The sequence below is a fragment of the Aphis gossypii genome, chromosome 1 (genome assembly GCF_020184175.1).
Source record: "Aphis gossypii isolate Hap1 chromosome 1, ASM2018417v2, whole genome shotgun sequence".
In the NCBI taxonomy this organism is placed as follows: Eukaryota; Metazoa; Arthropoda; class Insecta; order Hemiptera; family Aphididae; genus Aphis; species Aphis gossypii.
In genome coordinates this window covers 28,117,563-28,132,044 of record NC_065530.1, presented here as the reverse complement: position 1 = coordinate 28,132,044, position 14,482 = coordinate 28,117,563, and the positions used below count along the sequence as shown (strand labels likewise).

The window sequence follows — 14,482 nt, the reverse complement described above, 5'->3', positions numbered from 1 at the left end:
TTAAATTATTTGTCTTTAAATTATTAATTGTTATATATGTATTCAAAACATGCCTTTGTATAAATTGGGATTTGTCCGTTATTTGTATTAAATTAATAAATAAATATGAAAAATATATTTCCATATAATATTAGTATTAATGTCCCAAAGAAGGAAAAATGTGCATTTTTGTGAAGAATTAAATAATAAGAACACTAAAACAGAAAAATGCATACTTTTAGTATGCATACCATGTAGAATTGTAGAGTATACTACACTATACTCAACATATAGAATGATAATAATTTGGCTAAAAATGTCGGCCCGGGAAATTACCATAATATGACCGGCCTACCATCCAATAATAATAATTTTCCATAAAAACATTGAAAACAAATTTTTCTAGTCATTATCTTATTTATTTCATAATACATATTATATTTTATTTAATATAATATGTAAGTTTAACATATGAGTAGGTAACTTAATCTCACTCACCTATACCTTTAATTTTTGCACGATGTGCCCATGCATCATGCACGTATAAAACAATATTAAATTAAAAATTAAAACAAATTTTATAAAAAATTAGATTAGATGGTTAAAAGTAAATTATAAATTAACTCATATATTAATATATTAACTGCTTCTACTATTGTGGCCAAAATTACAAGAGTGCAAATAATTATTAAAGTCTAAATTTTAATAAATAAAATAATTAAATTATTAAGATAATTATTTTCTTAATAAATCACCATTTTGTAATTTCTGAATACATTTCTCTTCCTCAATCAATAATAGTGAACCGTACAGTGGCGCAACTATGGAGGTTCTAGGGGGTGCTGAAGCATCCCCAAGTTCCACGTCTTTGTAATTTCAAATATCTATAGTTTTAACAATGTAGTTTTATTTTTAAGATTTTATTATCATTTATATTATATTATATTCTTTTCTTAACTTACATACTGACTAATAAAATGTATATTATCAAGGTTGTCTACATCCACCTTGGTATATTATATTATACCAAAGTCCAGAATATATTGTTCCTGAAAATTTTTAAAAATTGATTATGGCTGGTTTTGAAACTACACGCCTCAATTAACAGTTGCGGTCAATCCAGTTGTAACTTGTATGCTATATCTGAGCATTACAATCAAAATTCATATCATGCGATAAACATACTTTTCGATATAATAACACAGCGTAAAAATATTAAAATAGGTAATATTATGTGGATTGTGGAAACACCACTACTTATCTGTTAAGTTGTTTAAATTATACATCTAATATAGATAAAATTGTATAGTCTGATCGTAGTTTCGAATATTGGTTTCAGTTTACCTACGTCTTTAATTTGATGCGATAAAAATTTGTTCAAAAATATATTGAGTAAAAATTCTTGACTTTTTCAGTCAGTGATTTTCAGTGTGACAGTAAATATTCAAATTATCAACAAAAAAGCACAACATAGACAAAGATTAAATTTAATTTTACAATCATTAACATGTAGGTATTTAATTATATTACAAATCGATATTAGTTGATTTTTTTGTATGTTCTGCACAATATTCTGTCAACATTTATTTTGTTTCAATTTTCGACAGAATCCTAATTGCAATTTTTTCACTTTTTAGTGTCAGCCTATTACAAATAATTGAAAGTCAACTTATGATGGGGTGAACACAATATTCTTGTCTATGGTGAACACGCTTGGGGAATCACCAGTAAAAGGTACATCTATCAATTTGAAAGCTAAAATAATTATTATCTCGATAACTTACTATTGTATGCACAATTTATTAAAGTAGATAAGACATCAAAAAAGAAAAATTCAAACTTGACAAACATTTATGTTAATTAGTTATTAAAATAATACAATTTAATATTTTAATACACATAATATTTTCTTTGTTTCGATTATTTTTGGGATTATTTGGAATTAGTAAGGATTATATTGTTTAATAAATCACCCCTACTGCATCTTATCAGAGAAACTTTATACAATAACCATGATAAAAGCGATTATTGCTTATCTGTAGACACAGTATGTAGCGCTGCTTTGTCACAGAACGTTTCGTCAGTAGAATATTAAACACCGTCACACCGACAATAACAATTGTGAATCGTGAAGAAATATTATTTCGTATTATATCGGTTATTAATTTCCCATGTCGGTGTTCCATTCAATATTATTAAAGTTTTATCTAGTTTAATAATAATTTAAACAAGTCCTACATGATAACTGTACAGTAATAATTATTGTATATTATATAAATGTTATTTTAAGTATTTATACGTTTAATATTCAAGTAAATATGGACGATCAAAACCTTATGGATCTTGTGGAAAGCAGTGATGAGGAAACTCCATCATTTTCAAAATTATTGTCTGTTGAGGATATGCTTTTAGGCAAAGGCAGGCAAGAAAAATCGTTGGGCAACTTAGCCACCAAGTTTGCTGATCTTCTTCGAAACTCTCCAGATGGAGTAATGCATTTAAACAAAGTAATCTACTTATTATTATTTGCTTTATTTACTCCAAAATATGAAACAAAATGTTTAAATTATGAAGTACATTTTTTTAAATCTAATTTTTCTTTAAAAATGTTTATAATTTATTAATAAGCTAGGTACCTATTTGAAGTGTTAAATTAACTATGTGCTTCTTTTAGGCTACTGCAATGCTTGCTGTTAAACAAAAAAGAAGAATATATGATATTACAAATGTACTTGAAGGTATTGGTTTAATAGAAAAAAAGACCAAAAATCAAGTTAGATGGAGGTAAATACTCTGTATTATACAGACTTCAGTTAAAATTTAACTATTATTTTTACATATTAAAATGATTATTTATTTATTAGGGGAGTTGAAACAAGTGAAGATGATAAGACTGCAGTAATGAGAACAAAACTTCAAGAAGAAATACAAACTTTAAAATGGCAAGAAGATATTTTAGATAAACAATTAGAGGTGAATTGCTAGAATTAAATAACATTATAAAATCCAATTCATTAGGCTTAAATTATTTAATTTTAACTACTTATGCTTCATTAATACAACTTAAAAGCTTAATCCTAAGATAATTATACTTAAAATGTTAAAACCATATTGTTATTTACTTTTAATATTTTTGAATTATTGGACTAAGAGGATGTCTGCGCTGTTTGTTTTCTCCCTCTAGCTTATGCGCAACCTGCAGAAAATATATTTGGTATTTACGTATGATCAATTTTTTAAAGTTTTTGAGTACCTAACCTTAGATTTAAATCACCCATTACAAAAATTATAGAGAACAATATTTTGAATGTAAAATATATCGATTTATCTAAATATTGACTCAAAATAATTTAAACATCATTTAAATTTAAATTGTTTTTTTTTTTTTTTTTGATAGAAGAATATAAAATCAAATAATAATAAAATATATAAATAAATATGTCATACTGTTATAACTCTCAAAAATATTATGCTCAATAATTTTTGTAATAGGTGATTTTGCTTTAAGATAACTCAAAAATCATATAAACTGATTTTAGGTGAAAGTTTTATCTATGTTACACGTGGATTTGAGAGAGAAACAAATATTGCGCTGACATCCTTTTAAGGCAAGATAGGATTATTGTAAATATTCATTCAGATCATTAGTTAAGAAAAATCATTATCAAATTACCTTACAATAGATCCGGTTCAATCTAAAAAGCATGATGCTTCTTTAATATAGATAGTAGTTATAGAAGTATATTTATCAATAATTAAAGTTAACTAGCTATTTATTACCAGAGCATAATTATTACTTAAAAAATTTATAAGTTATACAGATAACTAAAATTTAAAAATCAAGGATTTATTAGTTCTAAAAAACTAAATTGAATGTTATACACTTATATTTCTATAGTCTATGCTGATCCTTCCTCTTTTTATTTCATTGAATGCACATTTAATTAGGTACTTAATACTTATTATATTATTATTATATACTTTATGTAAATAACTAAACTACTACTATAAATACTTAAATATTTTATTTATACAGAAAAATGCCCATTTGAATATAAGCTATTTATAAATATAAAGTTAAAGCCATAACAATTTTTTTTCAGATTCTTAGTCGTGATTTTAAAGTGCTTAAGGAAGAAAAATCTTTTGCTCGTTACATGTATTTATTGAGTAGTGAAATCTCCAATAAACAAGAAAAACGATCAGTGTTTACTGTACAACCTATGGAAGCACTTAGAGGAGCTAGTATTTCCATACCAAGAACCAAATTTAATCGAAATTATAGTTTAAAATCATCCGATAACAGTATGCCCTTTAGGATAAATATTAATTCTAAAACTGTGCCAGTTAACATGAATCTTATTTCTTTCAAAGCATTTGGTCAACTTGAGGTAATTTTATTTTATTTTAATATGTTACTAGTTACATGATATTTTATATTATAAGATTAATAAAAAATTATATTTATACAAATGTAATATTTATATTAATAATTTCATGTTTAGAATAAAAGATGTGCTTCGGAAACAAATAGTAAATTAAGAAAAATACCTCGCACTAATTCTTCTGATGATGTGAAATCTAGTGTTATATATAGTAAGTACTATTATAGAAAAATGTTTTTAATTTTAATTTATCTTTAAAAGAATCTCATCTGAACATTTATTATTTTTACCTTCAAACCAAAAAAACAGTTTGAAAATATTGAATTAAATAGTTTAGGACAGTAGCATATATTATGCTCTGTTCAAGTTAAGAAATATAATCAGCGGCGATCAATTTTTAATGTCAACAGTCAGGCAACACCCGTTATCATCAATATCAAGTTAATTATTTATATGCCTGCTGTGTAGTTTTAGTTGTATGGCTAGCACATTAGTCAGCTGTTAACTAGGTTTATTAACTATAGATATCTACTCTTCGGTGTAATCTATAGTTAAAATAATTTTAACTTAATACTGGTTGAATTTCAACTACTATTAATATTGATTACTATATTACTATATTCATTGTGTACTGTACAAAAATGTGTATATTCAAACCGTCTCTATTTCAAATTGTTACAAATCCACTTTTTTCTCTAAAGAACTTATTTTGCATTAGGAAGCCTATACTTTCATCAAAATATTTTGGTCAATCTATTCAGTTATTGATTCCTTAATACAATTAAAGTCAATAATTACATAATTTTACATTGAAAAAAAAAAAATTTCATTATTAGATTTAGTTCTGCTTGGTTATGTTTATAATAAGGTGTTTTCTTTACATATAATTGAATATTAGTTTTAACATAGGTATTAAGGCTGATTATATATATATAATCTGATACATACTATTAAATCTGAGGTTTAATGTATAAAATCAAATTAAAAATATACCTTGTTATTTTTAGATAATGAAGAATCTGACGATGTAGAAGAAATTATTGTATTGAATAAAGAAGGTAAACAAGTGGAAAAAAATACAAGTAAGTGATCCCCGTATTATGTTATGATTTTGTAATTGCATGTTTATATTTTCTAAATAAAAATTTAAAAAACTTTGTCATTCAGTTATTTAATATTTATTTATTATTTAATAAATTCATAAATCTGTAAAATATAATCATATTTTTGATTAATACAATTTATTAGATAAACAGTTTCTACAATTAAACGATTGTTAAATATAATATTATGGTTAACCAATTATAATATAGTATTCATTTTATAATATATTAATTAATAGTGAATCCATATAATTTTAATTTAAAACTATACATTTTATTTAGATAAAAAAAAAACGGTAATAATAACCAAAAAACATGCATTATATTACAAATTTTCATTATTTAAAATTTAAAATATGATTATTTTGTATTGTGAACTCAAATTTAGTATAATTTTAGAGTTGAATTATAATAAAATGATATTTATACAAGTTATGCTAGAAAGGTTTTCATCTTTAAATCTACTAATGTAAACTCATGGTCACAAAATTATTTATTTTAGATAGGGTCGTTTAAATTTTAAAAAAGAAAAAGAAATATTTATTATATTTTTACATTATTAAATATTTTTTATATATGATTTAAACATTTAAATTATATTTTGTTATACATTTTGTTATTTTGTAGATTGTGATACGCTTGATGATAATGGAGCTAAATCATCTACCAGAGGTATGATATCAAATAATAGTTTAATAGTGTACTTTTATTTAATTTATTTACATGTAATTTTTAATTTATTTTAGTTCCTCCACGTTATGATCCAATCTTCAGGTTGAGCCCACCTCCATCAGTAAATACTTTCCCGTGTTTAATTGACCCTTCGGAAGGTGCATTTGAAGCTTTTGATATTAAACCTAAATAATAAGAGTTATTGTAATTAATATACTATGTTTAATAAATTACCAATACATTGTATTTAAAATTTTTTTTTCTTTTCTTTTAAATTATTGCTTTCCATGTGTAATGCAATAACAAATAAGTTAGTAATAATTATATCTCAAGCTACAGATTGAAATTCATGAAAAAATAAAAATTATTTAAAAAAACAATCAAAATTAATGATACTACCTACCACCTGTTCAACATCAAACATATTTTATTAGTTTCTGGCAAGGTATTTATTATAGTAAATTTCTCTCATTTTTTTTTTCAATTAAATTGGTGGCTACTTGTAATTGACAACTGGCTGTTATAATGTATTCTTTATAATATACTAATAGTCTATTGTATTTATGGAAGTACTCGCTGTGGCTGCAGGAAAAATAGAGATTTAAAAAAAAATTAGAAATGTACATTACAGTAAATTTCAATTTTATAAATTATATTACATTTTACATGGTTCTAATAATATACTCTAATTAATACACACAAAAATATTATAATATAAAATCAATGGTTAAGAAAATAAAATCTGATAGGAACTGAAGACGTGATGTTCTCCAATTTATATTTCTGCAAAAATTTAACTTTTCACATTTCACAAGTTTTGAACTATAAATACTGTAAATTATAATAACATAATAGGTAGATAAAATGTCAGCTATGTCATCATGAGGAATGTCATCTACATTGTAATGACCAAATTAATATAATTTGTTCTGCTGGGATTTTCAATATTCATCCCCACGAAGTTGTAAGGTTGAACCACAGTTGAACAGTAAACACTGAAAGTATATAATAATTTTTAAAGTGTTCACGCCATTTCTTAGAACGCAACAATGGGAGTTTTTTTATTATATATATATATTATAGAGGTTCTCATTAACAAATTATGTTTATACACCTACGCAAATCATTACAAAAAAAATTAAATATAATATATTGTACACCGTACCTACATTTTTACCTTATTTTATTATTTTATATGGATTATTTCCTCAAATTGAGCAGCTCAATTCTCTATAGTATATATAGATACATTTGTAGATTGTTCGTCCTTTCGATGTCACTAATAATTTGAATTTAAAATAACGATTTTTCATGAAATAATTTCAACTCTAATAAAGATATTTTAGATAATATTGACATGGTCTTGACTAAAAACATTGAGCAACTGCAGAAGTGTTGCATAGTAATTCCAAATAGATAGACATAGGTAATGACAAAAGACAAAATGTCTGGGCTCTTACGAAAAATGTATATTATGCATGCTGTAGTTTGAATAACACAGCATATTGCATTAATTAATAATTATGCACTATTGAATGAAATGTCGTGTAAGGCAAAAGCACCAGATTGTGCCATGGTAAATTCATTGGTACCTACCTACTAAGATTATAAAACTTAATTAATACCTAATTAAAGTTACTTAATCCATAGATATATAAAAATATTTATAAAATATAAGTATTTTATATACAATAAGTATTTGTATGTATCTCAATTATTATCTCATGGCTAAATAATGTTACGGACCACGTACTGTCCGTATACTAATATTACATGTATGGTGTGATGACACATTTTAACATATAATATTTAATACAGGCATGCGAGGACAAGAGAGTGTGAAATATCTTATTAGTAAAATAATAAAACAATTAAAGTAGAAACACACGTCTCTTTGCTAAAAGTCGAAACTCGATGTCTCTTCGATAAGTCGTGTTTAAGAATACATTAAGTCTTTTCGGGACCCCCTCGTATGACGGAGTCGCCACCTACTCTTTTACGACAAATCATTTTAAGGGAGACCGAGACAAGAGCTCAGCAGACGGTTACAATGTAGCAGACGGTTAGGGATATCGATGACACTCAGAGGCCGGTCGTAACACCACTCACCATCTTATTATATATTTTACTATAAGATTATAATATTTTTATTCGTGCAAGAACTATTTTAATAAACGCTTAACTTATACTTGAACAAATACGACGTATTCATTTCGTACGTTGATGCATGAATCGACCTAGTCGGGACGCAACAATAACCTTTGTCCACTATTTAGCCATGATATATCTGACATCTGTGACTTAATTCAAATAATCCGGTCTTTTATAACGAATTTGATACCATTCTACCCACTACCACAACCAAGCTTGACCACTGTTTACAACCATGGTCCACGATATACATATTATCAAATATCAGTACTATTCATGCTACCACGGGTATTGCCACTATCGTTATTCGCGGGCTATATTATAAAAATAATAGTAAACTAACTGATTTTTACATTTTTCTTATTTGTTAGTTGTTACTCCGTATTTGTCTGTGTTTGCGATTACTGTTGATTGTTGGGAGGACAAAAAAAAAACAAAATACCAAAAAGTATAATATATTTCCAATAATATGAGTTTCAATTTCGGGACACCCAAAACCACAACTCCTTCAATGTTTTCAATGACTTCTCCTGCCAATACATCGTGTAAGTTGATAAAATAGTTGATAATTATATAGACACAGTGGCCGCTCGTGAAGTTCATAATACGAACTTTACAAAGTTATTCATAAATTATAAAACAAGTTTAATAGAACTCTTCTAATAATTATGTATAATTTGATTTATGTTTATCGTGTGATTCGTGTTTTTATTACGAAGATAAAAATGATGAATTTTATGTCATTAAGGAAATTAGAAAATTGTATTTATAGGACCTTTTTTTTAAAAATAGTAAAAAATGGACATTTTGAGCATGTAAAATTGAGTGTAAAGAGTCTTTATTAACAACTGATGATAATCAACAATTAAAAAAATCTTTATAACATAATCATAAGCTTAATCAAAAAAGGTAGCAGCAGAACTTGTTTTCAATGGAATGAAGGAAAAATATTTTGTGTATTAAAAACGATAATTATGATTGTTCATAAAAATATCTATTACACCTGATATAAGTATTTATTTATATTTCAGTATATTTTGCACTAACACAATAATTTGTATATACCTAAGTAATCAAAATGTGCATTCATTTTTAATCTGTTAACCAGAATTTGAATTACAAATACTTATTGTAGGTACCTTATTTTAAATTTAACAACTTTGAATAATTATTTGAACAATTATCTTCTTTTTTGTTATCATACACAACTGAGTACCTATTACCCTTCAATTCTTTATTATTGTGCATAAATAAAATATATATTACTAAGTGCTAACATAGCTTATAAATTATTATAATTTAGTGATCTATTATAAATTTAGAGCTTGGGGAAAAACTGTGTACTATTATTAAAGTATTACAATTTATAAATATCGGGTTGGAACCAGTTTTAAAATTACAGATGTAGGCACCATAAGTTTGAGCCAATAGAATATATTATTTAAATTCTAGTTTTTGTTTGTGCTATTGATTGAATGCTCTGTATGTATATTAGCTTCTTTTTTTAAATTGAATGTGTCTAAATCAGAATATTTAACAAGTAGTATTTAATTTTGATTTTGTATACTAAGAATAATAGATCCTTAATAAATTATAATTTTTTGGAATACGTGGGGTTTACGATGTATTTACAACTTATGTTAATAATATAAATCTATCAGCAATCAACATTATAAAATGTGTAAAAATATCTAAGTTTATTTATTTATTAATAATATGCACTAGTTCGCCAATATACAGATTTAGTTATAAGGTGTTGTAAGAAAATAACGTAAAATAAAAAAAAATAAGAAGAAATGGTTTAATAAAATAAATACTAAATTCAGTATTATAAGTATAATTGTTAATATATTTTTGTAAAATTAATAACATACTAACTAACTTTTTTTTCAATTTTTGATTTAAATCAATACTTTCAAGTTGTCTGCTTAATAATAATTTACATTAAAAAAGTTGGTTCTCACTTGAAAAAAAAGAAAAGTTAGTATTGCTACAGGGAGCTCTTTAAATAGCATATACATTTATGTAATTTAATAAACGATTCTTAAGTTAGTAGGTATACCAAAAAATTAAAATTAAAATAAATCCATTATTTAAAATAAAATTGGAGGTTACTTTAGGAAACCTATTAACCTTCACTATTGGTTTCTTTTATGACTTAAACAGGAGCTTAAAACTTTTATTTGAGAAATATATATTGCTGGTAGAATATAATGAGTTTGAACTAAAATATTAATAACTGTTACTGCTTTATTAAATATACAGTGTACAATAAAATATCATGTTATTGAAGTTGACTTGTTAGCCAAGTCTTATGAAATAAATAATTTTAAATATTTTAATATCTCAACAGATAAAACTAAAACTTCAGCATCACAAGTTTTATTTTATCATCAAAGCCCACTTTTCAAATTTCTAAAAAAATTTTACTTATCACAACTTAATCATTTTTTTTTCTTAGGGGGTTCAACTCAACCTTCAGCTGGTTTTTCTTTAGGAACCAACACCCAACCAGCCTCTACTGGTTTTTCATTGGGTGGTACCACACAAGCATCAACTGGTTTTTCATTAGGTAGTACTACACAAGCATCAACTGGTTTTTCATTAGGTAGTACCACACAAGCATCAACTGGTTTCTCGTTGGGTGTTACAAATCAACCATCTACTAGTTTCTCATTAGGCACAACTCCAGCATCCACTGGATTCTCTTTAGGTACAACTCAACCATCTACTGGATTTTCATTGGGCACAACTCCAGCATCCACTGCTTTTTCTTTGGGTGCAACTCCAGCAGCTTCTACCGGTTTCTCGTTAGCTGGTACCACTCAAGCATCTACCGGTTTCTCATTAGCCTCAACTCAAGCTGCTCCTTTACCATTGACCACAACTCAAGCATCTACTGGTTTCTCATTGGGCACAACTCCAGCATCTACTGCTTTTTCTTTGGGTTCAACTCCAGCGGCTTCTACCGGTTTCTCGTTAGCTGGTACCACTCAAGCATCTACCGGTTTCTCATTGGCCTCAACTCAAGCATCAAGTGGTTTCTCATTGGGTGGTACCACACAAGCGTCAACTGGTTTCTCTCTGGCAACAACTAAACCATCAACAGGTTTCTCTTTAGGTACAACTCCAGCAGTTTCTACTAGTTTCTCATTAAGCACAACAAGTACTACTGGATTTTCGTTGAGCTCTTCTGCAGCAACCACAGCCCCAGCTACTACGGTACAAACGACTGCTGCAATTACTACACTTGCTCCACCTGCTACATCTCAGTATGTGTACAATTCAATATTTCATTTACAATAATAATAACTTTATACATTTTTGTAACAGATCAGATAGTCAATCCAGTGCAGTTCAACCAACAAATTTCCAACAACTTATTGATTTAATTAATAACTGGACTGTCAGCTTAGAAAATCAAGAAAAGCAATTTCTTAATCAAGCAAATGAAATAACTGTTTGGGATAATATGTTAACAAATCAATCTACTAAAGTAATTTTCATGAATTATATAGCTAAAAATATTAAATAATCATAAAAATACATTTGCAGTTGGTAAAATTGTATGATATTCTGGAGCAAAAAGAAAAAGAACAAGTAGATATTGAAAATGAACTTGACTTCTTGTTATCCCAACAAAAAGAACTTGAAGATTGTTTAGTTCCACTAGAACAAGAATTACAATCTGCTGAAGTACTGAGTAGCTTGAACAATGAAAGAGAACCAATGTATGTTATTTAAAATTATTGGTATTATTGTTTATTATTGATTCTTAACCTAATAATATTTTACATAGATATAAAGCTGCTCAAGAAATCGATAACCAAGTCAAACAAATGTCTGGAGATATTAAAGAAATAGTAAATAATTTAAACAAAGCCAACTCAAAAAAAGATTCTGATGATGATGTAAATATAATTTAAATTATATTGATATAAATAAAATATTTACTTTTGAATTATATTTGTACAATGATTGATTTAATTTTTGTTTCAGCTGGATACTATTTGTCGAATATTGAACTGCCATATGACAGCATTACAGTACATAGAGCATAATGCAGAAAATTTAAGTTCCATGGTTTCCGAAGTAAATGAAGAACATTCCCGTTTCCTAACAGCTGCTAATGATAACTCTTTTATGTCCTCATTTAGAAAATAAATAATAATACAAAATTAATATTTACACATTATAATAAAATATTGAAATTGGTACTTTTTATTATTTAAAATGGATACTTACTACTGGCAATTAATGTTTACGAATTATCTTTATCTTTTATTATGTGTAATTGTTAATTATTATAATATGTAAAATATGGAAACATGAATTAAATAATTATAAAAATTATGCTTGTAATAGTTAATAAAAATATAATTATTTATAAATGGTTCAGTGATTCATAAAATATAATTGATAATTTAGTGTCTAAGTTCTACAATTATCTGGTTTTGTCTATGTAGCCTATGTATGTACACAACGAAAAAATCAATTTTTTTTGCTTTAAAATTATTAAAATGGTTAATGTTTTATAAATTAATAACAAGCCTTTGACAAAACACTCTAATATAAACTAGTTTATTTATTTTTAAAGAAAGCTTTCTTTTTCAGAAATTGTAGCTTATGAAGTTAAAACCCTGAAAATATGAATTTACTATCACTTTGAAGTGTAAGCTCAACTCACTCTATGAAATTATTTTTGTTATAGACAAATAATTATTTAAAAACTGCTTAAATGTTCTTACAATTTTTTGTTAATGAAAAAAATGTTAATAGAGAACCACAAAGGGGTTTATTGCTTTATGTTCTTAAGACCTCTAATTTACTGTTGAAAAAACTTGTTACAATCTTGAATCCATAGTAAATACATTAAATTTTTTGATATTTTGTTTGGTCCTTAAACTATTAAATTTGTTCATAACTTAGACTAAACTTGTGCATTGGCCGATAGGTATTATTTTTTGATGTTAAATGATTTTTTAATAATAATTGTTATTTGCATCCCATTTATCAATAAGTAATAACTTATCATATTAATTATTAATTTATCATCTATGAGTAATCGTGCCATGACCACTATTATATTTTTATATTTTATACTAGCATAGAACTGTAGAGAATAGTATTATCCAAGTTTTGGATTACTTGAATTGAATATGCTGACAAATTTATACTAGGTTATTTAAAATCCTCTTTGATACAAATGTTTTTTATGCATTTCCATTAAGAGGTCAGTCACTGACCGACAACCGTTTGTGAATGATTTTGTTTTCCCTACCAGATATTATTCTTATAATAATTGTTTAGCTAATTAAATTATGTAGTAAAATAGAATACTTATTGACAATTTATAACAGAAACCATCCTGTTTCTTTTCTTCTTTAAACCAATGATGCTTAATATCTATTTTTTAATAATTTCTCATTAATTTAAATTTCTATAGTAGAGATCAGAGATCACTAATTAAAATAATAAATATAATGACAAAGCTATACAATTGTCAGCCTACTGAACAAATAAAATATGATTGTAAAATGACAGGACACTAGAAGACAAAGAAGCAAGGCCGTAGCCAGGGGGGGTTTAGGGTTCAATCCCCCCCCCCTAATTTTTTTTTGAAATTAGACTGATTAGTTAGAATTTCATATTTTATTACATAATATAACATGTATACACATTAACCCCTTCACCCCCCCCCCCCCAAAAAAAAATAAAAATATTTTTCTGGGTACGGACTTGCAAAGAAGTAATAAATTAATGTTTTGAATGGCCCAATTACTAATTGGGTTTGGCTATAAGAAATTCGTAACTTTTTGTTGCCCTTAAATATTGACTGTAGATGTTAAACCTATAAAAAAATAAATAAATAATTAAAATAAAAAAACGTTTCATCCTCATTGTGGTCGGGAATTTTGGGATCTCATTTTTATTTTTTTATTTTTTTTTTGTTGTTGTTGACTGTTCATGAATGATGATGGTGCAAATGTGCAAATGTGATCTTATCTTTCAAGTTCAACTTCCATAGTTTCATTTTCATCTGAGAAAGGCGCTGAGTCGCTGAATGATGATGGCCTTTGCTTATACGCTTATACCTAGGGTTTATACCTCGGTACATATATGTGTTATCATCAGCTGATCCCCTCCGTAAAATAGATTAAACATATCGGTTACGTCATAGTATTGATTATG

General features: G+C 26.3%; 2 protein-coding genes across 3 annotated transcripts; both read left to right on the top strand.

Annotated features, from left to right (window-relative positions):
* The first annotated feature begins 1,331 nt into the window (after window positions 1–1,331).
* Window positions 1,332–6,385, top strand: LOC114121621 (transcription factor E2F5-like). Its single transcript, XM_027984030.2, has 10 exons — window positions 1,332–1,488; window positions 1,617–1,713; window positions 2,293–2,486; window positions 2,654–2,763; window positions 2,844–2,952; window positions 4,083–4,370; window positions 4,485–4,575; window positions 5,372–5,446; window positions 6,095–6,139; window positions 6,214–6,385. The coding sequence occupies exons 2-10, from the start codon at window positions 1,680–1,682 to the stop codon at window positions 6,330–6,332; spliced, it is 1,065 nt and encodes a 354-aa protein (XP_027839831.2). The 5' UTR covers window positions 1,332–1,488; window positions 1,617–1,679; the 3' UTR covers window positions 6,333–6,385.
* A 2,193-nt stretch (window positions 6,386–8,578) lies between these two features.
* Window positions 8,579–12,688, top strand: LOC114121616 (nuclear pore glycoprotein p62). Of its 2 annotated transcripts, XM_050210837.1 has the most exons (7): window positions 8,579–8,835; window positions 10,752–10,862; window positions 10,899–11,562; window positions 11,624–11,786; window positions 11,846–12,021; window positions 12,090–12,201; window positions 12,290–12,688. In XM_050210837.1, exons 1-7 carry the CDS (start codon window positions 8,760–8,762, stop codon window positions 12,452–12,454), a joined length of 1,467 nt encoding a protein of 488 aa, XP_050066794.1. In that variant the 5' UTR covers window positions 8,579–8,759; the 3' UTR covers window positions 12,455–12,688. The 2 variants fall into 2 exon arrangements, with proteins under 2 accessions (XP_050066794.1, XP_027839825.1); XM_027984024.2 differs by having other exon boundaries at window positions 8,580–8,835; window positions 10,752–11,562.
* Window positions 12,689–14,482: the final 1,794 nt, after the last annotated feature.